Source organism: Tenebrio molitor, chromosome 9, assembly GCF_963966145.1.
Source record: "Tenebrio molitor chromosome 9, icTenMoli1.1, whole genome shotgun sequence".
Lineage (NCBI taxonomy): Eukaryota > Metazoa > Arthropoda > Insecta > Coleoptera > Tenebrionidae > Tenebrio > Tenebrio molitor.
This window is the reverse complement of record NC_091054.1, coordinates 161,886-189,497: the sequence shown is the minus strand read 5'-3', so window position 1 is coordinate 189,497 and position 27,612 is coordinate 161,886. Positions and strand designations below refer to the sequence as shown.

The 27,612-nt window shown below is 41.0% G+C and overlaps 5 protein-coding genes across 7 annotated transcripts in view; 4 read left to right on the top strand and 1 right to left on the bottom strand.

The window, feature by feature from the left end:
• Positions 1-1,626, top strand: part of tty (tweety) — a 53,436-nt gene extending 51,810 nt beyond the window's left edge. For both annotated transcript variants that reach the window (XM_069059268.1, XM_069059267.1), the window contains exon 7: positions 40-1,626. The gene's annotated coding sequence lies outside the window, so the exon portion shown is untranslated. The remainder of the gene's footprint in view (positions 1-39) is intronic.
• A 3,316-nt stretch (positions 1,627-4,942) lies between these two features.
• LOC138139099 (B9 domain-containing protein 1-like) lies at positions 4,943-7,084 on the top strand. The gene is made up of 3 exons (XM_069059269.1): positions 4,943-6,103; positions 6,159-6,368; positions 6,926-7,084. Exons 1-3 carry the CDS (start codon positions 5,866-5,868, stop codon positions 7,024-7,026), a joined length of 549 nt encoding a protein of 182 aa, XP_068915370.1. The 5' UTR covers positions 4,943-5,865; the 3' UTR covers positions 7,027-7,084.
• LOC138139095 (brefeldin A-inhibited guanine nucleotide-exchange protein 3) lies at positions 7,070-15,901 on the bottom strand. 2 transcript variants are annotated; one of them, XM_069059265.1, is made up of 12 exons: positions 15,034-15,901; positions 14,842-14,975; positions 14,488-14,788; positions 14,161-14,317; positions 13,680-14,111; positions 13,398-13,628; positions 13,122-13,344; positions 12,596-13,073; positions 12,251-12,543; positions 11,857-12,202; positions 11,516-11,799; positions 7,070-10,462 (listed from the first exon to the last, which is right to left on the bottom strand). In XM_069059265.1, exons 1-12 carry the CDS (start codon positions 15,116-15,118, stop codon positions 7,337-7,339), a joined length of 6,090 nt encoding a protein of 2,029 aa, XP_068915366.1. In that variant the 5' UTR covers positions 15,119-15,901; the 3' UTR covers positions 7,070-7,336. The 2 variants fall into 2 exon arrangements, with proteins under 2 accessions (XP_068915366.1, XP_068915365.1); XM_069059264.1 differs by having other exon boundaries at positions 11,516-11,783; positions 11,838-12,202; positions 15,034-15,900.
• A 1,596-nt stretch (positions 15,902-17,497) lies between these two features.
• Positions 17,498-23,449, top strand: LOC138138513 (polycystin family receptor for egg jelly-like). The gene is made up of 21 exons (XM_069058491.1): positions 17,498-18,210; positions 18,259-18,300; positions 18,407-18,443; positions 18,499-18,620; positions 18,669-18,808; positions 18,857-19,260; positions 19,352-19,791; positions 19,876-20,273; positions 20,318-20,523; positions 20,586-20,757; positions 20,836-21,066; positions 21,115-21,441; positions 21,499-21,750; positions 21,795-22,010; positions 22,061-22,201; positions 22,251-22,396; positions 22,443-22,856; positions 22,908-22,979; positions 23,024-23,204; positions 23,250-23,393; positions 23,435-23,449. Exons 1-21 carry the CDS (start codon positions 18,204-18,206, stop codon positions 23,447-23,449), a joined length of 4,107 nt encoding a protein of 1,368 aa, XP_068914592.1. The 5' UTR covers positions 17,498-18,203.
• LOC138139097 (polycystin-2-like) lies at positions 22,067-26,151 on the top strand. The gene is made up of 9 exons (XM_069059266.1): positions 22,067-22,201; positions 22,251-22,396; positions 22,443-22,856; positions 22,908-22,979; positions 23,024-23,204; positions 23,250-23,853; positions 23,907-24,250; positions 24,349-24,575; positions 24,625-26,151. Exons 6-9 carry the CDS (start codon positions 23,651-23,653, stop codon positions 25,930-25,932), a joined length of 2,082 nt encoding a protein of 693 aa, XP_068915367.1. The 5' UTR covers positions 22,067-22,201; positions 22,251-22,396; positions 22,443-22,856; positions 22,908-22,979; positions 23,024-23,204; positions 23,250-23,650; the 3' UTR covers positions 25,933-26,151.
• The last annotated feature ends 1,461 nt before the right edge of the window (positions 26,152-27,612 follow it).

Sequence of the window (27,612 nt, the reverse complement as noted above, 5' to 3'; positions counted from 1 at the left end):
ACGAAAGTTGCGACGCGAGACTGACCGTGTGTGTCGCAGGGCTGCCTGCAAGGAGTTCCCAAACTTCATAGGTTTTAAGTTCGACCAGCAACGTCAACCAGCGCCGGAGGCCACCCAGCAGCGTACCGCCAACATCCAGAAGTTCAGCTCGCTGGGGCGGCGGCCGCTGCCGCAGACGCCCGACGAGAAGGCCAGGAAGCAGCCGGCGGTGCCGAAGGTGCCCGCCACCATCTCGCAGACCGTCGAGACGCCCCTCAATCCGGCTAACTTCCGGTCGCTACAGAGAGGCGCGTGGCAGGACAACACCACCACCACCTTCCAGCCGGGCGTGCAGTTCCGGTCGCTACAAAGGGGCGCCACGGCGCAACCCAACCACTCTCAGTTCAGGTCGGCCAAGATACAAGACCAGGCCCACAGCGAGGCCGTCTACGCCAACAGTGAGAGTGAGCGTCAGTTGTACGCTGTGACGGAGTTGTAATTTTTTTTTAAACTTTTGGGAAATGCAGGCAGCGAATCACCAATAGACCAGGGATTTTTCGGTTTTGTTTGGAGTTTTTTAAGTTGCGAGCGACGCGGACCCAACGAAGGTAACTTGAAGCGACTTCCGATGCGCGGCGCTGTCGCGTCGCGCACCACCCTTAGCTAGACGACAATTTCTTGGCCAGAGATTCTGACCGTGTAAAAATCTCACAGTGTAAATAACTTTTGCGATTATTATTGTTGTTGACCGTTTTTCTCACCGCTGATATGTTGATTTGAATTGTGCCAAAGTCGTTCCATTACCTTTTCATTCGTGGCACAAGAGCAACAACATGGGAACAATAGTGGAAAGCACACTAACCTCAATTTTTTCAAAAAGTAAATGGAAGAATTTGCTCACCAGTTCCGTGTCAGAGGATAGTCGGTTTAGTGATACTGCCATTTTTCGGTGGTGCTAAGTACAATGTCACAATAAATAATAAAGTCAGTTTAATGTTAGAAGATGTAATTATTAACAAAAATATTTTACATATTAATGTGAAACTTGTAATGGTAAAATAGTCGTCTATAAATTTAGATTTTTCTAGGATAATTTTTACCGACAACAGCTTCGATTATTGTACACAATTTTTATAATCAAATAGCTGTTTATACTTGGGCTTTGAAGGCGTGCCGCGTTGCTTGTTGAGTGAGCAACGGGTTTCGTCCAAATAATAATAATAATTAAACTAGTTACTTTAACTACGTTCAACCAATTTTTGTACATTATTATTATATTCATCGTATAATAAAGGATAACTGCCAAAGATTCATGATTTGATGATTGTAACAAGATTGTAAGTGCGAGTGAGTGTCTGATAAAATATTTCATGTAACTTTATAATAAATGTCAATGTATCTTTATCGAGATTCGCTCTTTAGTTTCTTGACTCTTTTGATATACATCGACGCAGGCCTTCGCTTTCGTTTCTACCAGTTATCGTTGTTTTGTTCGACACTTTCTGCTTCATTGTCTTATGTACAATACGTTATGCCATTTTGTAAAGAAATGTAACGCATTATTTATTTTTACTGTTTAGATTTATTTTTGTGTTTATTGAATTGTATCTATAGCGAAGTTATGTAAGTAAATATCCATTTTCAGAATGTTCTTTTTATTGTAAGTACCTACCCATTTTCAACCGGAAAACTTTAAGCGCTGGAGTATTTCGTACTAACGACAATTTGTTGAACATTAGTGAAAAATTAAAAAACTTCACAATTTTTTTTTCACTAAATAACTGCAACAGCCGACAGAAATTGCGACGAACACGAGTTGCACACACACTTCAGCTTTATTTAATAGTTATTTACGAACCAAGTGCGGGAAGACGATGTTCCCGCATGAGCGCATTTTTTAAAGCACGAGCGACGAAGGAGCGAGTGCCTTTAATTAATGCACGAATGAACGGAAGATGTATGAATAAATATCAAGTTATATTTGTATGCATTGGGGGCGGCATTAGCCATAAAAGCATATATTTTCCATAAACACGGAAGACTGTGAAGAGTTCTATAAATTCCAGTAAGAACTTTCTGTTAATCTGGCGAAAATCCGTCATTTTCAAACAATAATTTGTCGCGAAATACAAATCGCCAAAATCTGGTTTTATTATTTGGTACTACACCACTGCAAAAACCGACGTTTTTTAAAACCGTTCACCGCACACACTTCAGATTTGCTCGAATTGACAAGTCTGTCGAACAAGTTCGACGGACATAGTCAGGGTAAACCTGATAATTTTCCTCATTTTTGTTCGTCGAACAAAAACGCAGTCTGTGGGGCCCTTTAGACAAAGCACGTAGGTACACTTGATTTAAAAAAAAGTGCTGAGAGCAATTTTTGTAATATTTTCCTAATGTAAATGTTCCGCTATAAACTGGTTTTAGGCAACATGAATTTCATACGCTACCTTCCTTCTAGTTTAGTGATGATTCAGGTTTTTGTCACATGATCTTTTGAAAATTGCAGTATGATATTTTGGCATTGACAAGTTATAAACATGCCGAAGGTTAACGTCATGTAGGCTTCTGCGAGATTTAAATTTTCGTCTAAGATATGCTGGTTGATGATAAATTCTACTTTATTAGTAAAAATGTATAATATTTATATGATACGTAAACTAAATTTTAAACAAATAAAAAACTTCTTCAAGTACTGAGCTTTTGGCCACAGTTCCCAAAACACTAGCAGCATTTCCTCTTTGGATAGCAATACTTATTCTTTGCTGGAAATAGCTAGGGGACTCGGAAACACCAGATTTTTCAAGCAGCAACTTGCTTATATCTTTAAAAAGCTCTTTAGCATCTGGGCTCCATGGGCCAAAGGTTGATTAGTAAGAAACATTTTAAAAGCAAACATGGACAGATGATACTGAAAAATGTTCTCCACACGCAGCCATTTGAGTTCATTTATTTTTGTAGAAATGTGATCGTATTTACAAAGTTTGAAGATAAATCTACAACAGCAGTTTTGGATTTTCTGGAATTTGGATTTGGTTTTCTGATCTAAGCAAGGATAGTAAATAATTAAGCAGGGGGTCATTCACGAAAACGAAACTCAGATAATTTGCAAATCGTTAACGAAACGGCAAGTTGTCATGGTTTTGAATTTGCAATGTCTTATCGAGCCGAGTTTCGTGAACGACCCCCGCAGTAATTAAAATTTGAGAGCATAAGGGACTCCCATAGCTTTTTTCTAATTTTAAAGTTTAAAATATAACATTTTTTACAATTAAATTGACGTGGGCTCTAAATCTTAAATCATTATCAATAATCAAACCAAGTTTTTTTTACACTGTTGTGGGTTTGAAGAATCTTGTCATTATTTTTTTTTGTGCATTCTGATTTGAAAATTTAAATTTTCTACGGGAGAAACAAATGACGGCACATTTATCAATATGAAGTTTTAAATTGCGGCAAGATCAGTACCTACTTGTGCCGGGAGTAGCCTAAAGCTATATGCACGACCTATTCAGTTTTTTGGACGTCAACATGCATTTCCACATTATTCCATCACTGGCTAACTGTAAACTGTAGCCACGCGAGGAGGTGGAGCCTTTATGCAGGGCTGGCTCAAAATAATTTTTTTCATATTTAAATTAATGCTTTTAAAATACTAATAATGGACTGAAGACTGAAGTCTATGTAACAAGTGATTTAGGTTATGATGTTATGAACCTCAAAAAAAGATATAAGATATAACTAAAAAATAACGTAAAGCGATATATGTATCTAGATATTGCAAATAAAAAAAAACGCTCACTTAGCTAATAACAATTTAAACATTAATTTGTATGTTCAGTTAATTTCAAAATTACCGAGTACACCTCAAAAATCAAGAAGTCGATTTATTACAGTTTTTTCCACACGTGAAGATGCCTTTTTGAAATGGGGATTGTGGACGTCATATTTTTGTATAGGTTAGGTAAGATTGACAACATAAATGTCGCTGATGATATTTTAGAGCACCATAATATTGTTTGTTTTATCCTTTCTACACGGTGCTCTTCACGATGTTATAATATTGGCTACCCTCCGAATCGACCACCCTTCTTCTAATTTGGAAAGAATGACCACTTTCGCGTATTCGGTATTAGGCATTTTGTTTGTTAAAATTGACATTGATCATTGATCTTTGACAAAAAATGTAAGTGCATTTTACACTGTAGAAAATTAGGTGTACTCTATAGTTTTGAAATTAACTGTACGTATTTGAATTGTTAACGCCAGCAAGAACCACATGGAATTATGTAAACATCTTGCCAAAAATTAAAATATATTCTTAAAAAATCCTAAAATCTTCCTATCCCACCTCCAAAATAATAAATAATCATATCATGCAAAAAATCTAAAGCAAAACTACATAACTAAAACTTTATTAAAAAATAAAAACATTTGCTTTGTTTATTATTAACTTTTATCAACACCCTTAAAAAATTATTATTATTTTTACAAAAATTAACACGTACTTATCATTATATTCACTGTTGCAGTCTTCATCATAGTCGATCTCTTCATTATTGACTACACGCAATAGTAATATACACTAACCACCACCACAAATGAATTAAAATAAGAATATAATGCCTAGTTTATTCTGATTCCGGGTCTGTGAAAATGCCACGCGGCAAAAATAACTATAAAACAACACCAGCTTTGAATCCAACTGACCAAAGTAACCAGGTAAATAGAATAAATGTGTCACCGTTGAAAAAATAATTGGCCGTTTGACTTGTCGAACGCATGCATCGTCGGTTAGATTTCAGTTCCTACCAGAAAAAGAAAACATTGCCTGGGGCCTCTTGGAGCAAGTATACAAGAATCACTAATTTCATTAGCTGCAAAATGATAGTATACTTGAGTGTCATCAGGAAAACCTCGACTTTTTAACTAATTCTAATAATACCTATCCTCGAATTTTTATTATGTATTATAATTTATAACTCAATAGTTGTTAATCTAAATTGAGAGCTACAATTCTCTTTATATTTTTTTCAATTTAAGCTATCTACAGTAGTCGTACAATTATTTGGTGGACTAAATACAGATAAAAAATATTTATTTACTTCATCAGGATCAAAAGACGTGAATTGTTCTTCCTGTTGTTGTGCTATATTTAATTTTCTTAAGGCTTGCCAGATGAATTTTTTGTCTTGAGTTTATGTTTTGTCGCGTTTTCTTTCTTTCAGCAATAAAAAACAAAAACTCCGGCAAAAAAGATTTGAACGTAACACAAAAACATAAAAGTAAAATACAAAGAACAGAAATAAGATTTTTCAGAAAAATATAAGGAAAAACCAAGCAAGACAGAATAATAAACTCTACTTTTACAGAAAACATGAACATAAAACCAACTCTGCAGACAGTTGAGGTGGTTCGGACACATAAACAGGATGGGAGTTGAGAAAATAGTAAGACGGATTTTTGAGGCAGGACTTTAAAGAAAAGAAAGAAAGAACGACCCAGAAGAACTTGGACCGAATAAAAAGCGGCAGTGGAAAAACTAGGTGGGAAGAAGTGAAACAAAAAACGCAAGATCGAAAAGAATGGAAAAAGATGTGGAGGAGAAAAACCCACATAATAACTCAACTCCCACATTCTTTACACCTGAAATGGTACTTAGAATGGCATCAGGATTAAGTAAGCAAGTGTGTAAAAATTTTTGATCGCCCGTTACCTCGCAACACTTGTGTATTTATACAAACAACTGCTGCCATGGCAACGTCCCCCGTATGTCATTAGCATTACCCCCTAACCAGCTGTTTTTATCGATTGACAGCACCGGTCGGTGCAATACAAACACCGTTCATAATTGATAAAGAATGGCCTTAGCCTGTCCAGACTATGTCAGACGGCACCTTTCTAGTCTCCATAACCGGTCAAATCGAATACGTCGACATTTTGGCCCCGTCGGGCACCTCCTGGCACTGCAAGTACGAGTTCGTCACGGGGGCAGACTGGAAGATAATCGGGGGCTTGGAGGCCGGCTTATCCCAAACATCCAACGTCGTGGTAAACGGAGATAAGGTCGTCCTGAACTTCCCCTTGGAAATTAATTTCAAATCCACAAACATCTATGGCTGTAAGTACGATGCACCCACCCATTCCGGGCCCCCTAATCGAAAACGGAATTGCAGGGCCGCAGATCGTGCTCAGCGTCTACAAAGGGATGCAGCTCGAGGGATACGGGAGGGTGCACATGCCTCTGAGGCCCGGTGTTCACAAGCTGGACGTTTCGCTGGCCAAGCCGGTGGGGTCGTCGCTGCTGGGGTACGTAGGATCGTTCTTTGGGTATCAGCCGGAGCTCCTGCAGCCGAAAATGTTAGCCACCACTGCCGGAAATCACCGTAAGATCGATTTCTTTGCGTAGTTTTAGATGAATTGGGACGTTTGTTTCCAATTTTACATAGATTGAAATGTCACGTGTCAGAGGTTCTGCAAGAGAGAGAGAGAGAGAGAGGGAGGTTTATATCGGGTATTTTTTTAAATTTCACCTCAAAGTTGGGGTTGAAGAGTCGATTGTGAACGCACCACTCGTCAGTCTGCAGAGTAAAAACACAAACAACGTAAAAAGTGAGGTTAGCTTTAAACAGCTGATCCGTAATCCAGATATGATTATCAACAATAATATTATCCGAAGATCAAAAAAATTCAAACAGAAGCAAAAAATATAATACCTACAGGAAATAAATACTTATTAATAAAAAATACTGGAGGAAGTAGAAAGTATTTTGAGCGTCGCTTTTAGTAATCCAGATATTTAAATGAAAGTTTTTGCAAATCTGGTTTCTCCCTTCTCTTTAAAACTTTAATTTCTGTACACCAACTAGCGTTTTACATTTTTTATAATTGCCGATTTAAGAACGTAGGTAGGTACCGTATTTTTCCGATGTTTTGTTTCCAGTGATTCAAACGGTCAGTTACGGAGAAGTGAGGATCTCGGCGAACGTCGTAATGCAAGGAATCCGCAATCTAGGCTACGATCTAGGGAGAGGCAAAGACTAAACTCGTCCAGTATTCAAATTGTGCAACTATTTTTAATAAATAATTTCGTATAAGAGCAGCTCGCCTTTATTGTCTACCATTTCTGTACATTTGTCATAAAATACAGCAATTTTTTACATTTATCCTACACCTACTTTCTCACCCTAGACGAAATACAAGTAGCACGATAAAAATTTCAGATGCTCGCCGATCAGACTTTAGGGACCAGTCTTCGAAAGGAATTCGTTAAAGATTTTGATTGGTTGGTTATTATAAAGCAGATTTACCCTTAACAGTGCACGATTGGACTAAACCTAAACGATGATGGAAATTAGAAATTGTCGTGGTCGATATACGAGATGTTCATCCGATCAAGAAGATTCTCCGCCGCCGTCTTGATCTTTTCGTCTTGCGCCGCGATCAGCAGCACCGCTCCTTGCTTCAGCACCGTTGCCAACGGCGACAACTTCTCCGACGACAGACTGCTCAGCAGCTCCAGACAAGCCTCCATGGTCTCGATTCTGGTCGTCTTGTGCGCCTCCGAGTCCTTGAAGATACTAATGGCCCTCTGCTGCTGGATCTCCGGTGGGATCGGCTGCGGCGGCGGAACCACGTTCGACACCATGAACGGGTTGATCCGAGGGCTGGGGGTGGCGGTTTTTTTCCCGTCGAAGCCGTCCCCGCAGCTCGTCACTATGTTGTCGCTCGAGATTGTCGACTTTCGCATCTGGAGTAGCGTGTTCGTGTCGTACTTGATCGAATTCAGCTCGATCTTGTACTTGTCGTACGCCTGCTTCGTGTACTTGGCGGCCATCTCGTTGGTCTCGTCGTCCGTCGACGACGGCTCGTTCTTCGTCTTCTTCAGGATGGTCTCGTCCAGGCTGGCGCTCGGCTTCAGTTTGTGCTCGCCTTTGCTCGTGTCGCAGATCCCATCCTCATCGGTTTTTATGTTCGGCAACACCTCCTTCTCCAAGTACCCCTCTGAATCCGTACTGGAACTCAAACTGTCTTCTTCTTGCTTGAAATCCGACAGCTTGAACGGCCTGGGCTTGTCCTCTTGATCCCTCACCACCCTCTCGTTCAAATTATCGCTGGAGCTCTTCGACTCGTCGTCGCTGTCTTGCGACACGCTCTCCGGAATGTTGATGGTCAAATTGACGTAGGACTCGCACAGATACTCCCACTTGTTCTGCAGCTTCTTCAAGAACTGCTCCACGTAGTCCAGATCCGTCGAACACTTCACCTTCACGTCTCGAGCCAACAACTCTTTCAGATCTTTCGGACCGATCGTGTACTTTTCGATTCCGTCGAGACACAGCTCTATCAGCACGATTATCTGGACGACTTCGGAAGTGTTGGCTTGAGTGTACAAATTGGCGGCTTTGCTCAAATTACCCACTTTTTGGGTGAGGAACTTGAGGCCGGGCCTGACGTCGAACTGTTTGGCTCTCACGTTCGACACTTCCAGACACTTCAACAAGATGTCGACGTGTTTGGCGTTGACGTGCGTCAAGATGCCTCTCAAACTGCACGAGCTGATCTGCAGAATGTTCAAGATCGGTGTGATGTGGTTCAAGTTCTGCAAGAGGGCGCTCGATATGGTCTGGATGAGCATTTGGTGGGCCAGAATCCCCACCACCAGGTTCCTGAACGGTACTCTCACCGTGTACAGGTCCGGATTCAGGATGGACGACATGTCCAGAGGGTACAAGAGGAAGACGTAGCTGCGGTCGTCAATGACGACGTTGATGTCGCACTCGCACAGTTTGCCTGAGCACTTCTGACAGCTACGTTGGCACTGCATCAGGAAAACTTGCTGGGCGAGCTCGTACAGACGTTCGTTCTCCGAAACCGTACTGTCTTTCCTCGCGGCGACTTTAACAGTAGCCAGGTCTCCATAGAAGCTATCAGAGTTCTCTTTGAAAGCTAGAGTCAGCTGGTGCAAAGGATTCAAACTGATGGTGCAAGCTCTATGCAGAGCCACAACCAAAATCTCCCACTGAGACGGTGTAAGAATCTTGCCAGCACTCAAAATGACATGGCGGATGCAAGAAGTCCCCAATCTAGCTATATTCTCGCTAGGTTGGGTGATACACTCCACCAGAATCAAAAGGAGTTGTTTCAGAGCTAGGGTCGCGGCTGGATTTTCCATAGCTTGCTCTGCTTTCCTGTCGAAACCTTGCAAGTGGTGCAAATAGTCGACAACCAGCTCGCTGGCGAGTCCGCAACAGTGCTTGAAGTTCTGCCAGATCTCTCCAGGCTTCTGGATTTTGGAATTCTGTCGCATCCAGTTCTGCACCATGGGGAGCAAAAGATGGTTGATGCAGTACAATCCGAAGTTGACTCCGGGGTTGTCGATCAGATCTCTCAAAAGCTTGAAGAGCGTCTCCACCACATAGGGTTGGTTCTTGTGGGCTGACATGATCGAAGCCGACGAGAGTCCCTCCAGGAGGATGTACCAGATCTTGAGGACGTTGCTCTGCCGGTCCATTTTGGACAGGGTGATCCCGCTGGTCTCGCATTTTTCCAGATCGTGCCTGGTCGACAAAACGCTGTAACTCATGGAGTCCAGAGAGTCTTGGTTGAAGTTGACGATCTCGACGTTCTGGATGACCGGATCGACCAGTTGAGGGTCGGTGTCGATGCTCATGCGATGGGTCATGTTGAACGTGGGACATTTGGGCATGTTGTACATCATGGACAAGATGGCGGCGCAGTTCTGGAGGAGCTTGAGTGATTCTATGCACAAATCTACCGGACCTAGGATCAACTTGGACGGAAAGTCGCCATCCTTGTCCAAGAAGGTCAGGTTCTTCTTTTCCGGGGGCTTGACCGGAACCGGCACTTCGCCGTCGTCGAAGTTGGCGTTCTTGATGTGCGACAACAGACACAGTATGTAGTCCAGGGCGGCATTGGAGAACACTAGAGTGTTATCGGTGGAGAGGAAGATTCTGAAGACGTCGAGAATTGCAGCCGCGTTGTTTTTGGCATTGGCGACTCGGAGGGTGCCGAAAAGCGGCCGCCAACCCGAGCAGATCTCGGTTCTGTTGGCTTCGACGAATTCGCACAGACACGAGACGATCTGGTCTTGCACGTCCATGTCGCACAGCTCCAAGCAGAGCAGATTCTCGAAGGGCTTGATCAGGGCTTCGTTGAAGTGGAAGTGGGGGAGTTCGGCTTGTTCGTTGAGAAGAGCGGTGACGGCGTCGTGGATGCACTGAACGGCTTTCTTCGATATGGTTCGGTCCTTGTGACAGGCGGCTTGCATGAAGTGGGGCCCCACTATGGACCAGACTTTCATGGTGTGGACCAGAGGACGTCCGGAGCGGATGCACTTGAGGGTCACTTCCCCTATGCGGTGCAAGAGGAGGGTGGCGGGGGGTTTCTGCTGCGCTTCCAACTCCTTCTTCCACCATTTTTTTTGCTGACGCGGGGTGTCTTCGTAGCGAGTGAACAACTGAAAACATATTGCAGGCATTAGGCATTCACGATCTTTTTGGGACCGAGTTGGCTATAATTTTTTCTTTTCATGTTGGACTAACTGATTCAGTGATGCAACAGATGCAACTTTTTTTTTCTGTCAGTGTGTGTTCAACATTTTCTTGCCACCCCATTGCCAGATTTATTATTTTAATATTCGTAAGGAAATGATGCGTGTAAAAATAATTTTAATTTCCGTTAAAGGAAAAGTCAAAATTGCCAAAATAATTTTATTAACTTTGTGTTACAAATGGGCTCATCGTGAATGCCTATTATATCGTGCGATCATTTAAATTTATCCTTAAAGTTGGCGTTGGAGAGTCGATTGAGAACGCACCACTCGTGTAAAAGCGTAGATTTAAACAGCTGATCTGTGATTCTTTATCCGTACCTATAGTACGTTCACAATCGAGTCGTCAACGCCTACTTTGAGGATAAATTTAAATGAACGCACGATACTTAATATAACGGGTGTTTTTTTAAATTTGGCGTCGAAGCAGCCGTTGAACTGTCGATTGTGAACGCACTATACAGGTTACGGATCACGGATCAGCTGTTTAAATCTTACACTTTTACACGAGTGGTCAGATCGACTCTCCAACGCCTACTTCGATGCCAAATTTAAAAAAACACCCTTTACTTTTACGAAATAATTAATGTTAATTTAGATTTATAATTGTTTGCATTAATAAAGAAGAAATGTAGAAGCGTGCAACAGTATTTCCAAGTGAGAAATTTGTCTGATTGAAAAAGTAAGGTTAGGTTCATGTCACAGTTTACCTATTTTTTTTCCGTCGCTCAAGTTTGTCTTATTGATTTACCACGTTCACCACGGAAAATAACGTATTTTTGCAAAGTTTCCATAACGCATTCTAAACATAAATGAGAAATTTGTCCGTTCCGTATTGAGAAAGTGAGGTTAGGTTCACGTTGTAGACAGTTTAATTTTTTTTACAAAGTATTGTAAAGTCAAGCACGACAACAAAAATGTATTTCTGTCCAATACCTAATAATTGTCCACAAACTGTACCTGAGTATGCGACGCTTTACACAACTCCGTCAAGAAACTGCAAAGCCCCGGCAACGACAGCCGCAGAGCCGCCGAGTGAAATAGCTCGTCCGCCTTCTGCGACAGAACACAACACACTTTAGCAGCATGGACCCCCCTCAAAATCCCTTGACTCTGGGCGTTGTGGGCCCCACTCCTCTCGACGATTTCGGCGATGGAGGCGTCGTTCTGGGACGCGTTCGACGACGATGAGTAGGATGCATTGTGTAGAAAACTGTACACATCCACACTGCAATCCAAACGTCCTATTAACAAAAATCAAATTAATGTCGAGCCAAATTACCAAGTTTCTTCGTCGTTACTGATATTAAAAGTCATGTTTAATCTCTCATTACTGTTGGTGTAAGTGCTCGAAGTGACAGTGTTGTTTTGCGTGTTCTGGGCCACCATCAGGAGTTGCGTGGAGCCGGTCTTGCTGAAGAGGGCGTGCTCCAAGTTGGCGACGGCCACGCACGCGTTGAAGACGTGGGGCCAGCACGCAGCGCTGTGCGAACCCAGAGCTAGTCCCTTGGAGAGGAGGACGTCCAAAGACAAGGCGTGCGACGCCGGCAGCTTGGCGCCTTGATTCTTGCAAGACGAGGCGGAAAGCAGGGCCAAAATGCTACAGCTTCGCGACTGGAGCCTCAGGATGTTGCTCAAACTGGCGGCCTGGAAGGTGCGAGTTGAAAACAAGACCGGACAAGTTGGGTATCAAACCTTGTGCAGTCCCTCCAGACAAGCCGTGATGATATCGTCGCGGATTCTTTGGCGATGTTTCTGTCTCGCCCTCCTCGCCACCAAGCGACTCAGCGCCGAAGTCCCCGTGAAGTTGGTCTTCTCGCCCAGAGGCGTCCCCAAGACTGAGACCACGGAGGCCCAACAGCACGTCAGAACTCGTCTTGACAATTTGATCCCGGCCTCGACTTCCGGACTACTGTCGGGAGTCCCGTGGACTTTCTGCAGCTTCTGCCAGTCGGAGAGGAGTTGTGAGGGGCATAACCCGCCCACATCTTCAACAACAACAACACAAGGAGTTGGAGCATGCGAAGAAAATTGCAGTACCTGTTAGTAAATTCACGAGAGCTGGTTGTTGGAGAGCTTTGGGGTCGTAACCTGCCGACAACAACAAGGACCTGGCGAGGACGTTTTGGTAGAGCTCGCATAGCCAAGTTGCAGATACGTACACCAAAACCCCACTACCATGGATCTCTTCAACGAACTGAGCCTCAGTAATTGGTACACTGGCATCCTTGTTGTTGACGTCATAATGTCCAGACTGGATCAGTTTCAAGTCTAGCAAAAGAGCCGAATATGTTGCCAAGTAGACGCCATCTGCGTTCATTATCGTCGAAATTTCGTAGCTTTGGGCGGAGTTGTGTTGGCAACACTTTGACGCGAACTCTTGCAAAACTTCGTCGACCTGAATCGAGGACCTCAACGACAGAAGATTTGGCAACAGAATGTTCTGGAGGGTCTTGACGAAATGTCGTGCGTTGTGTCTTTCGACGTCGGTGTTGCATTCTTCCAATCCGCTGCGACCCTTCACAGACAATTAGACAACGTACCATAAAAGAGCGAAAAGCGTTACCAGATGGAGCGATTTCGGGAGTTTGTGCAACTTTTGCAGCTGCTGATTGGTCAAAAAGCTGTCGTCGTCCATGATACTATCTTCTGACTGACTTCCATACTCTTCTGGACCTTCCGTAGCTCCAGAACAGTCAGATTCTGACCCACCCTCGATGTCGGGGATGTTACCCTCAATTCCGCTACTGTCTGAATCACTTTGACACTTTAAATTTGCTACAACATCCCTACAACAAACAAAAACAGCTCAAAGGAGAAAACAAAAATCCAAGAATTGAACCTGTATGGTTTTGGAAGCCTCGCCAACGACTGATAAGTCAAGGGTCCGGTGTAATCTGCTTGTTCCAAGGTCGTATAGCGCAGATTCGCAATTTCTGCACCTTCTTGGTTGAGACCCTCGCCTCTGCAGAGCGCCTCCAAGGACCCCAAAAGAGCTCCGACGCACTCAACGCTGGCCAAAAGAACGTTGGTGTCGCTGCACTGTGACGACTCCTCTATTGAGTCCATAATCCTGCAGACTTCTTTTTCAGTTTACCGTTTTGCAGAAGGTGTTGCTACTTACAGACGTATTATTGCCATGTCATCTCCGGCGTGTCTGTGGATTGCCCCACTCAACAAAAGCAAATCGGCGAGTCTTCCAGGAGATCGTAACAGTTCTCGAGCTGCTCTTAGCGGTTCCAGTCTTTTCAAAGGGCTCGGAAGGAGGAGCATCCGATGAAAGAGGGCCTCCAGGACCGGTCTGAGGGCGCGTTCTCTGCCCACTAACCTCACCACTTGGATCCCAATGCTGTATATGATTTTTGACTGATTGGTGGTCAAGCAGTGACCGCTTGGATCTCCAGGTGCTCCAAGCAGAGACAGCAAAGCCGGACAAAATCTTTGCCAAAGGAACGTGGTGAAGTGGATGTTTGAATGGACAGTGTGGGGAAGGGTGTTGACCAGAGTCAGAAGACACTCCAGGAGAAAAACGGTGATGTCGCTGGATTTGGGCTGCCTGAAAACACGTCGTTAGAAACAGAAATTCAAATCTTCAAATCCAGTACGCTTTAGTTTCTTCTAATCTGCTACAAAGGTACTGCATCACTGGTATTGCTTCGTTGAAACAAGCCACTGCTGAAGTCTTCGTGTACACCATCTCAGCACTGCTTCCCGAGTTTTTGTGCTTTTGTTGCTGTTGTAAGATTTCTTGGCATTCTTCGTCTGGAACATTTAAGCAGTTACAGACAATATTTTTTCTTTTAAAAAGGAGTTTCGGTTAATGTTTTTTAAAAAAGATGAACAAATGATTAAAAATGACATCTCTGAACATATCTTTTTTAATTCCCTTCGCTACTCTTTTCTGATTATTAGATAAAAAAAAATATATATACCCAAGAAGGTGCAAAACGCAGTCAAAGTCTGGCTGGCGGCGGCTTGCGCCGCCGCCCTCACTGGCTGAGTCCCGTTCTCGTACGCCTCTCCACACCGCCCTATCAGCAGCATGACCAGCCTCCCATTTAAGGCCCAACTGGCCGAGCACGCCAGATTCAGCACCACTCTCAAGACGTGCACTTGGGTGTCTTCGCACTGCGATAGCATCGAAGAAGTTGCTAGAAGCAGCTGCGCAGGGAGCCAGAGGGAGTCATCTTCGGGCTCCGTTCCCGACTGAAAGCGCTCATCTCTCACGATTTTCTGCAATTGGGTTTTTGTGTACTTGTTGCATCGCAGGTGGTGAGGAGACTTACGTTGAAGCCGGTGAGGGCGAGCGACACCAGCTTGCTCTTCTTGCTTTCCAGGGACAGCTTCAGAGGGACGAAGCAGCCGGTTCGCAGTTCGTGACTGGGGCTGCGGAGTAGGCTGTTTTGGTTGCAAAGCAGATCTGGAATCGGTAATGTGGCGAGTAATGGAGCGAGGGATGGTGACGAAGGGAGACTTACCGTGAGCCTCTTGTGCGCTTTGTTTCAGACTTGCCAATTTCGTGCCCGTGGCTTCTTTGACGATGTTCAGCAATAGGTCTTCCATTTCTGTGGCGTATTTTAATAAGCGGCGAACATATTGCGGATTGTAGACTAGTAGTTGGGACTACTGAGCATGTCTGAACAAAATCAATACCGAATAGGTTGACGTGATCAACAAGTGTGTTTAATTAAACGAGAGTTTGTTAAATGACGAACGAAAGGGTTAGCATCGCTTTGATAAGTTGCTGATATGAGATATCGGCATCCTGCGATAGTAATATCCAAATATAATACAGGGTTATTCTAAATGATTGTAGTCTAAGTTGGTGTAAAAACTGAATGTAAAATTTATGGTTGCCGCTCCATATAAAAATTTTCAAAATAATGTGAATAAGTGAATATACAGGGTGTTTGGGGTATAAGGCAACAAACTTCTCGTGTGTAAAGAACTGGACAAAATAAAATTTTTATTCTAGTAGGTATAGCTATTTGTGCAATAAGTTAAGAAATGTAATTTTTTTCCGCATGGGATGTACGGAAAAAAAAAGGATTTCCTACGTATTGCACACATGATTTTTTCTACTGGAGTTTGGAAAATACATAAAATTTGGATATTTTTAATATTCTATTAATTCTTTCTAAATTAAAAAGCGAAATCAAAATTGTTCTGCTTTCGTTACCATAGAGAAACAATTTAGTAATGAAAAATTGTGAAGGCGTTTAAGCTTTTCTCTCAATTAAATACCACTTTTTACGTTACGTATCCCAGGAAACGACCAAAATTGAACTTTTAGTGTTGAAATATTATTTATTTTTCACTTTAGTATAATTGCATGATAACTCCAAGGATACGAAATACGTAAACATGTCCATAACAACCGGGGAATAAAACAGGGCGTAATAAGAATAAGCGGGCGTTATGACAGCCCTTTCACAATGGCGTTAACGTTACGTCGATGTTAAAACGTTAGTGTTAACGTTAGATCTAATTACGTGTATTTCAATACTTTTTATAAATTATTTCCGTTGGCTAATGTTAGAATGTAACGTTAAGAATCCAGAACATTTCTAGAACTAACGTTAACGCTAACAATATCATGCAACATTAATTTTCATCATAACGTCATTGTGAACGGTGCACTATGAAATACATGTAATTTTGAATTTCTAGATCTAACGTTAACATTAACGTTTTAACATCGACGTAACGTTAACGCCATTGTGTATGGGCCTTAAATTCATCAATTCATAATTGCAAAGATGCCAATTTTTTCCTTTTTAAAGAACACGTATAGTGAAAAATAAAATCTTGTATGCACCACGGCGTCACCGAATGATTACGCCCATCGAACGATATCCATCTCTCGGGCTAAAGCCCTCGAGCTGAATTCATCGTTCTCCGGGCGTAATCATCGTTGTAACGCCCTTGGTGCATAAATAGCTATTCCGCCCTTAGTAGGAAATTTTTCACTTTTCCTAACTCAAATTAGTATTACAATGTTAAAGTTTTCCAAATTCTAGTAGAATTTTTTTTTTTTGTATGTGTTATAATTTTCGCCTACTGCGATGGGACAATCATTTATAATGACCCTGTATAAAAAGTGTTAATTATTACAAACTACATGTAAACAAAGAAACTGACAAAAATAATGCACTTTCTGTCTTTTAAATACACTGAACTCCAAAATTAACGCATCACTTTGATTTTTTCAATTAAAAAAGCAAGTTTTTAAATATTTAAAAAAATATGTTAACAACAATAACAGCTGAACCATGGGAAATATTTTCAACACATTTTCTTACAAAAAAGAGCACATAAATATTAAAAAAATACAAAAATTCGAAAAGGTAACATCATGAGTAAAAATGAGAAATCGAAAAAACCATCGAAATTTAAAGATTATTTTCCTGAAATCTTGTATTCTCCCCTGTAGCGTTAATTGTAGCTCAATAACGTAGTGGCATGTTAAAAATGAGGTTTCTGTTATGATTTTAGCCTATATTTTGCCAAATATCCAGAAGAGCTCTTGTTAGCTGACTGAAGTGATTTAGACGTCCTTACATTGCCTGTAACAGTTTTTCCATATTATCCCATAAGTGTTCGATTGAGTTGAGGTCAGGGTTACGTGCTGGCCACTTCATAACTGATATTTCAATAGTCCTAAATTAGTCGGAAATTACCCTTGCAATATGTGGCCGTCTATTATCGTGCCTATAAATGAAGTCTTGCCCTACGAATGGGGCATAAGGTTTAAGGTAGAACAACAGGTTCCAAGATGTTCGTGCTATATCGATGTGCATTTAAATTGCCTCTATCTAAAATTTCAAAATAAAATATTATTTGGGTCTCTTTCTTATAAAAATAAAAATGTGATTAGAAGTTATGTTGAATCTAAGGCATCGGTTATTTTTTTCTTTTGTCAAATTTTCTTTCAATTCATTGATTTCCAATAGTTTCCATGGAAAATGACAGTTACAAGTTATATTTTGATAGAACAATTTTAACTGACATTCATATTAAGCATAACAGACCAGACATTATAATTTTAAATAAACAACAAAAGCAAGCATATCTTTTAGATATAGCTGTTCCAAATTCACATAATATAACACAGACATATAACACAAAAATTAATAAATATTTAGAGCTCTCCGTTGCTATGAGAAATCTTTGGTGTTTAGAAAAAATTTCGATTTTACCACTTGTAATTTCAGCAACGGGAATAGTACCGCAATCTCTTTTTAAAAATTTAAAAATTCTGGATTTAGATAACACATTGGTAGTTGAAATTCAAAAAGGTATATTATTATACTCATGTCACATCGTGAGGAAGTTCCTTAACATTGACACAGAACATAATACACAACAAAGTCAAAATGCGGAGGCAAGACGCCGGTAATTATGTTGATAAGCACTGCACTATTACTTGATAGTAATATCCGTAATAGTGTATGTACTCCGGCAAAATTGCCGTGCCGCCGGGGAGATAATAATGTCACACAGCAGTAATTCCGAAAACAACATCTTGTTTAAAATAAAAACACAAAAAATCTGCGGAGGCTTTAAATTTGTTTACAACTCGCAACTGTCAAGGAACAAGTTTCGATTCAAAAATAAAATAAACAAATAAAACACAAACCAGCACAGAATGATCAGTAAGTCCATTTTTTTTAATAAAGGATGCATTTAACCTTTATTTGTAGAATGTATTCTCAGCAGTGTTTTACTACTCCTAATGATTTGCGGTAAGTTATTTCCTTTTGATTTGTTTCTAATTTCCACAAATACAATTCGAAAAATAATGATCAACGAATTTCTGATTGATCTCAACTTAACAGTTTTTGATTGTAGGCGGGAAATGTGCCGAGTACGGAAACGTATCCAATTGGTAACTTTAGTTTTCTTACAAAGACTCATTTACTAACATTTATTGGTTTCTACAGTCATGATACCTCTCGCAAATTTTCCCAAGCTGCTCAATTGATCTTTAGACCAAGATGGAACGGCTTAGACGATACAGCAGTTTATAACTACGACTGGAGCTATCGATTGGTAAAAACAGTAGGTAAGTGCCATGTGATCCAAAACGATTTATCTCCAGTGAAACTTTAAGGAAACAAGCAAGAAAACGTTCCAATTGATCATTGGCTGCGCGAAATATACAATACTGGATGCTATGAGCTGTTGGTTCCTAAATTTCATCTTCATCCTGGTTCTTACATACTTTTCATAGAAGCTCCCCGTAAAAAAAACGTAAAGAGCGACAACTCTTAAAACGTTTGCTTTAACCTTCACTTCTAGCGACACCGTGGACCCGAAAATGCGTTCGAAACCTCACCAAAAGAGTGCCACTTCGAAATCGAGATAAAGAAACCCATCGCTGTTATCTCTGGTGGTAGTACCGGAACGGTACCGAGTCACATGTCCTTTCAGTTGAACGGGGAAGAATCGTTTGACACCAACGAGGTCGTCGACAGCAATGCGAAACTGAAGTACCGGTGGAGGTGTACCCAAAAGCTGCAACCTGCGACTTTTTGCAAGACCGATCCCATATCTCAATCCAGCAAGTTTACCATTCCTGCAGATGCGGTTCTTCAAGACGACGAGTTCCACATTTATCTAACAGTGACGTCGCCTTACGGCACTACGGCAGACACCGAGAAAGTTATCACAGTATCCAAGGACGCTTCCGATTTGGAACTCGGGTACCTAACGTTTTGCCGAAGATTCAAAGAACTTTGCCCTCGTTTCCTCTGTCAGGTGTGAACAAATCTGTTTCATCTTTTCTTTTTGCAGTTGTAAGAAGAACTGTCCTCCAGTGATAGATGTGTCGAATCACAAACTGGTGACATTTGTGGAAGTGACGTGTCACAAGAACTGCGACGACATCCGGGAGGAATTTTACAAATGGACAATCGAGCCGAAGCCCAAATCTGCACAATTTTCTTTCGACTACAACAAACACTCTCGCAACGGTAGAACTGGTTCCAAGTTCATCATCGAAAAGAACGTTCTCAAGCCTGGAACATATACCATAAGTGTGGAATTGAAGTCCGACGTAGGACATCATGGACTTGCATCCATTGATTTAGAGTTCGGTGCACCTGCTAATGTGAAAGAATGTAAAATAATACCAGAAAGTGGAGACACCCTCTCAACTCAATACCAGTTGAAGTGTATCCAGGACCCACCGAACGAAAGGAATTTCTACGAACTGTTTGTCAAAGATAAGGATGGTAAGATGTCAGCTTAGCAAAATGCTTGCTTAAAGCAACACTTTGTGTTTGTGCAAAAGAAGCAACTTCTAAAAATATTTGCAGACATCACCGAGGGAGATCTCATAACCGAAGGGCACTATCCAGAAGTGGAAGACAACTTTTTCATGTTGCCACCATCGGAGGGAAAGGTTTTTATTGTGAAAGTGGTGAAGCAGGACCGACCGGACATCGAAATTCAGGTCTACCCCAAAGTGGTCTCCACCATAGATTCGACATCTTCTGAAGACGTTGCCAAGATCTTGAACGATATCTACAAGGGGAAAACGCCTGAGAAGTCGATCGCCAAGTTGGTTGCCAGTGAAGATCCCAAATCAAGAAACGAGGCCTTGGAAATATTCCACACGCTCGTCAACGAAATGATCGTGAGCAAAATCCAGAACAAGGAGTTCGCACAGTTCGTCGAAAGTCTCAAGTACATGGCGGCCGAAGACATGTTGAAAGTGAGTTTCGATGAATGTATTTGCCGTTGTTTGAATGTTTGCAGGCGCCGGTCTCTTCCATCAATGAAGTGTTGAAAATGAGCGAGGCCTTGACTCTTCTGGCTACATACAATGTGTCCGCGGAGGCTGACCCTTTGCTGGCCAAGTTCACCACCACCATTTGCAAGAAAATGGTGGACAAGTCGTGGGAATTGCTCCAGGACGAGAAATACCCGCACAAAATGTCCGAGAAATCGCACAAGCTCTCCAGGTTGCTTTTTTCCTTTGCTTTCATTCGCGTTTATCTTGTTTTTGTTTTTTTTTTTTGTTTAGCACCCTAAGTAAATGTTTCGAGAGTCAAACCAATCCGAACTACAAAATTATGGAACCTTTGCCCAAAATCAACGTGACAACGCAAACGCCTCCTCTGGATGAACCACTGCTCACTGAGAACTACCCCAATTATATTGACTATGACGATAATTACTACAAAAACGTAGATTTGGTAAGTTAAAAATAATTATCAATTTGTTTGCATCCGTTTGTTATTAATGTATGTACTTGATTGTTATTTCTCGTTAAGTTTAGAGAATCATCACACAACATCATCAAAGGCACTATGACTGCTGCCAAAGTTGTGGCAATGACGACCGCAACTGGCGAAGGTTTGATAGAAACTTTTGGAACGTCAGGTTCCACCTCCGTCCTCAAAGACACTGGAAGCCGTTTGGCCCAAGCTCGCATCCACTCAAGTGGAGTTCTAGTGATCCCATCGCAGGACTTCGTCGGCGACCACCACTCCTACGATATTCTGGTAGCATTTCCTTCGTCGAGATCAACATCTCATCATAAGCTTTTGTAGATGTCCGTCTGGAAGAAAGACTTCTTGTGGTGGAACCCTTCTCACACCCGATTGGGTACCAATATTATAAATCTAGAATTTTGGCATTCCACGTGCAAGGATCGCGTGACTAATTTTGAAACGCCGACAGATATATTTTTCGAAAGAAAGAGAGACTACGTCTTTGATTTGAACATTTTTCACGACGAGATTATCATCCCGGATGGATACAGCACCATGTCAAACGACGACCTGAATTATGAAATTCGAGTGCACAGGATTGGGCTGCCGAAAGGACGAAAATTACACGTTGACTTCCACAACCTATCCCAAACGCGATTTTTAGACGTAATGTTTCATTTGACACAATCGTTTGCATGTTTTGACTCTGAAACAAACCAACAGGTGGTTGTGACTTCTTTTAAATTCCCAGAGGTAGAAGATTTTGTCAATAGTACCAAAGTAACGTCGGAGAAGTCTTCGTTGATAATGATCAACCAGCATGATTTCGACATTTACAGTTACGTTGGCATCTTAGTCAACAGGGAAACTGCAACGAGCAGCAACATTCAAAGTCTCTCTTATCAGTACAGTTTTACTGTGTCCCATTGCATTCGTTGGTTGATGCTTAAATCCAAATGGGAATTGGCTTGCAAGGTACCAAATAATTTTATTGTAACATCTCATGAATTATGGTTTAGCCAGGAAGTGAAGGCAACACAAGCGTCATCCATTGCCAATGCACTAATTTCTCGACTCTTGCTGGTTATGAAGAAAATATCAGAAGTTTGAAGCAAGAAGTGTGGCGTCCAGAGATAGAATTAGAGCTCCAATCGACCAAAATCATTTTCGTAACAGTTGTCGTAACTTTTGGCATCTTTCTTGTCTTGTTGACGTTGGGCATCATGCAGAAAAAAGTATGTAATTTTTTTAACCTTTAGTAATACCATTGCTGACAACTTTCCAGCACCAAATCTACTATTTGGCCGATAACAATGGCGACCATCTCTTTGCCTATTTGATAATCGTGCGAACTGGAATCGGTTACAAGTCCGGTACTTCGTCCAATGTGACCATCACAGTAACCGGCGACAAAGATTCGAGTGCTGTTGGTACCAATACATTTGATCAACTCTTCTCTAACGACACATTTGCAGCCGCACGTGTTGAATTACCCTGACCCTAGAAAGCGACTCCTTCAGCAATTTGGCACCGACACGTTCCTGCTAGCGACCGAGAACCATTTGGGAAATCTTCAACAAATCGAGTTGTGGTTCGACTCGATCGGTCCTCACCCAGCTTGGTACGACTATCCCGCGAGAGGTCAATCTATAGTGGTACAATTGTAGGTACTGCAAAGACATAATAATCTACGACCTGCAGCAGCGTACTGAATGGTACTTCAAGGTGAAGCAGCATTTGAGTGTGACCAAAGGGGCTACTCATATCGTGGTCGAGCGTTTCAAAGAAAAACCGATTGTTATTATGAATCGTTCGTTCAATTTTAAATTCCACAACAGGTACCACACTTGGTACTTGTGGCAGCATGAAGGGAATTTCGCCTACGCGAAGAAGCTCACCGTCATACTTTCAACTGTCATGACGACCTATGCTCTCGCTTTGTTGTTTCTTGAAATTCCTAGTTTACAAATGAAGGATGTTTTGGATCAGCAGTACAGCGTCACCGCCTATACAGTTTTTGTTGCATTCATTAGTTCGTTTCCGAGCTTCATGCTGCACATTGCCGTAGCTTGGTGCTTTCGGTATCTACTGTTTTCTAATTACGATCACATTTAATTCACACACTTTTTTAGATTTTCCAAACTTCAGTTCTCGAAAATCCCCCAGGAAGCCAAGTTGCCCTTCTCATCTACGATAGCTTGCTGGTGAGTCTATCCCGTTTGGTTAAAGCAATGTTATACTCTTTTAGGTTTTTGGTTATAACTTTGATAGTCATGTCCATGATGCTTTTGATCGTTTTTGGCTTTTGGGTACCACACAATAAAAGTTTGGTGTGGTTAACGACTTGCGCTATCGGGATCGTCTTTGGAGTTTTCATTTACGAAAATGTGTTCGTTTTCTTTCAAAACTTCATCTGCAAACTGGAATTGGTAATTACAAGTCAAATTCTTTCTCGTGTTCTAATCAGCCTTTAGTTACACGATATCGGAAGAAAAGTGTCTGACATTTGGAGAGCTATAGAAGATCAACGGAGGAAGTTGTATGCCGAATTTGGCAATTTGCTGCTAAGACCTTACTTTGAACATCTGTACAAACCCTTGCAGAAAAAGGACATTGCAGTTTGTACTTCTTTGTTCCTTATTTCTCGCCTCTCGTCCAGATCAGTACTCTCTAAATTTAGTTCTTTTTTCTTCTTGGACACACTACTACAGCTTTCTCACTTCTTGCTATAATTGCTCCTGCATCTACATTTTTCTAATTCTCAAATCCTTGTTTTTGTGGACTTTCCATTAAGAAAACCCAGTTTTATCATTTTCCTACTTTCTTCCTCACCTAATCAAATTTTCCATTCGGTAGCGTCTTCTTTCAGGAAAAAATGATACATTTTAATAATCGCAACTTCATCATCTCCGAATTGGAAGATTTGTTAATGTTTGGCATCTACGTTATCATCTTGTACATTGTCATCTTGGCCAACAAGGACAGTCGTGTTGTTCTCAGTAAAATGACAGTAGAAGAAATGATGAATGGAGAACACACCAGAACGGTTGGTCTTAAAGAACTAGAAACAGTCAACGAGTAACGATATTAATTTTTCTTTTGATGATAATCTTTGCTTTGACTTTCCATAGTTTGTATTATTACATCAATGACACTCTTATTCCGTGTATGCATCCGACGATTTGGTACGAGAATTTTGTCATTGCACCACCAGGACTGATGTTAGATTTAAATAGTAAGTTTATGGGAGTGGCAAGGCTCAGACAGCAAAGAGTCAAGCCGAAATTGTGTCAAGTTCCCAAAGCGATGGAGTTTTTGAATATGAGTTGTTGGCCGGAATTTTCGAAGCGTTACACCGAGAAGAAAATTTTTGGTTATCGATGGGGACAGTACTCTCCTCTTCTGCAGTACGATAGACTGAAGAATATTTGGAAGTACGCTAGTCATGAAAACACTGAAACGCTTGGTACAGTTGGTACGTTTTTAATTACTCCAAAAAAATATGTTTCGCCTTTCTTGGAATTTGACGATATTTTGAAACATCTTAAAGATTCTACTTTCTCTTGACCTTAGGAGAATTCTCCAGTTACTCTGGTGGTGGGTACGTTGTCTACCTGGGGCGCACGCTTTACAACTCGCACGCCAACTTTCTGAAAATTTTCAAAAAACTTTGGATTAATCCCGACACCAGAGTCATATTTATTGAATTCTTGCTCTACAACGCCAATTTCAACATTTTCAACGCGGTGAAACTCATCGTCGAGCAGAGTGCTTCTGGATACATATACAAGAGGATAGAGGTCACCATTGATGATTTTGCCAATCTGTTACGTTGATCAACATTTGCAGATTTACGCCGTAAGGATGCTCTTTGTCCAGAACGAACTGGAGATGACCACCATCGGATTCTTTATCCTGTTCACGGTTTGGGTTGGGATGTTGCTGTTCAAGCAATCTGTTGGATTGATTAGAAAGATTCACACTTTCTACAAAGACCTTTGGATATTGACAGATTTTGTCATTATTCTTTTGAGCGTCATGTGCATCGGGCTCTTTGCCTTGAGAATGCAAATGGTCGGTAGCTATCTGGACGTTTTGGAGACCGTAAAACACAACCAGTTTCTGAGTTACTTCTACCTCTTCTACATCGAAGATTTCTTGACTTTAGTTGCCGCTTTCTTAGTCTGCATTGCGACCGTTCGTTTGTGGAAGTTCCTCAGGTTCGGTGTGATGTTCAGGATACTGGAAAAGACGTTGGCGATTGCCGCAGTTACCCTCTTGTCAGCCACTCTACTTTTCGTCATCTTACTTGTAGCTTCTGCATCAGCTCTTCTTCTCCTCGTGGGTAACTATTTCGAAAATATTTACTATATGGTGAGGATAGTAAGAGTAATGATGACCATGGCTCTCAGACCCAGCGAGATGGCAATGACTCGATTTATTCCCTTCAAGTTCGCCATGTTCATTTTAATTCTCTACGTTGTGATTCTTCAAATAACTATTGTGGTTTACATCATGGTAATTGTAATGTCTTACTCGAAGGCACAGATGGAATATTCTTCAGAATTAGAATCGTACACCATCAAACACTATGTCATAGAACGAATTAAATATCTTCCGAGGTACATCAGATACAAATACTTTCGCCTGAAAGGAGGTCAACTTATGGTAGAAACCAAAGTGGAGCCCAAATCCAACAAGTTTCTCTACTCGAACAGCTTCTCGCTGCCATCGCCGAGGATGAGACTGATGAGATATCTACTGATGTGTCTTATAAGAAATTACAAAAGGTTTCCGAACAGAGGTTACGTAAATGACCAAGATACTAGACTGATGCGGGCGGTGTGTCGAGAGTTTCTCGTGAAAAACAAAAATGAAGGTGAGGTTGAGGTCTTCTTCAAGGGACGAATGAAGGGCAAGAGGATCAAGCTGGTTGACGAGAAACGAATAGAGAAAGTTGCAAATATTGTGAATTTGTTGCTGCAAGAAAGATCTTATGATGGTTTGCATCAAGAGAATAGAAACGCCCCCATTCAGAGGTGTGTCAAAGCAATCAAGAATTATCAAGGTACGCTTCAGAGGTGCAATGTTGCCTTAAAGGTGATTTCACAAAAGATGAAAAGCGTCGAGTTGGAATTTTTCAAGAAAGTTGGTTAATTTTTTTCGTATGCAAAACTACTGCGAATTTTGAGGTTTTGTATTTTACGTAAGAAGTTTAATAAACATTTCACGTTTAAATCTATTTTTAAAATCAACATCAAAGGAGAGAATTATTCTCTACAACCTCTTAAAGCTCTTGAAATGCAACTTTAGAGCTTATATCTCCCTCAGCATTGTCTCGGTTATGCAGTTGCTTTGCACCTTGAAGGACTGAAACACAGAAATAGTCGTGTGCGTAAAATCGCATTTCACACACTGTTTTGTATGGTTTCTATGGTTTCGATCTTACTAACAATGCAAAAAGAAATACACGTTAGAAAATGACCCACTTCAGGCACCGATAACTATGCGTGAATTTCAATTTTTTGAATCAATAATAGAAAAAATGAGGTATAGTTTGGCTATGCGATATTTAAAATACAATAACGCGTTTTTTGACATTTCGTTAGGTTTTTTATTGCTATATTGGCCAGGTTTCGCCAAGGCTACAGTTAATTTGCCTATCGGTAAAACCTGCAATTAACTTTCAATACTAACTTATGTGGTGGCAAACCACTAATAGTCAAAGAATTTTGTATTTCACTCCGAATAGTTTTTTTTATGAATAATTTAAATAAACTTCCTATTGGAGTGGATTTCACTGCGGGGGGATTAAATCAATTACAAATCACCCACTCCGCATTCGCTCCAAATGCACTCCTCATTTACTCCATCAATTTTTTACAGTGTATGAACGTAATACACAGGTGTCCCCGAAAAAGAATTTGAGTCCATAACTCCTTTATTTATCGGAGGATTTTAATTATTTATGCACCAAATTAAATGGCCCTAAATAGGCTACAAAAAGCACTAATAAATTCACATATAGGTCCAAGGACTTCAGGGCTAAACTGTCAAAATATTTTTTTCTTGGCTTGTGGACGGTGCGATAAACCATTACCATGGATTCTATTGCACAAAATTGATAGGCCTCTTTTCATTCTATTTGTCTTTATTTTATCTATGTACTAACCTGTGTTGTCTATGTACTAACCATGGCATACTTCCTACGAACTGCATTTAAGGGGACTTGGAATGGCCATAACCAAGGCGCCATAACATAAAGTCCATTCAAAAATCAAAAAACCACCAACGTCGCATTTTCCTCGATAATTACTATCGGCAACCCTGTCTAGTGTAAAATTGAGACTTTTAATTTTGAGGTTAAATGTTTAAGTGTCTTCTTTTTCTGGGCATGTTTAAGTAAAAACAATAAGAATCAATAAATAAATGAAACGTGCTGCTAATAAAACAATATGAACGAAATTCAAAGCAATTGAATTTTATTTTGAATCAAATAAATGTCATAATTTATAGTCACCAACATAGTATGAAAAAATATCTACCTAGGGTTATTTAAATTTTACCAACCTAAAGCAACAGGTGGTGGTTTTTTGATTTTTGAATGGACTTTAGTTTAATGTAGTTGGTCATGATTCAACTACGTCACCAACGCCTACTGTGATGGGACAATCATTTATAATGACCCTGTATAAAAAGTGTTAATTATTACAAACTACATGTAAACAAAGAAACTGACAAAAATAATGCACTTTCTGTCTTTTAAATATAACTTTACATCAAGAAATTTTCTTCAGAAAATTCACCATTGCCGTTAGCATAGGAAAATTAAAGATA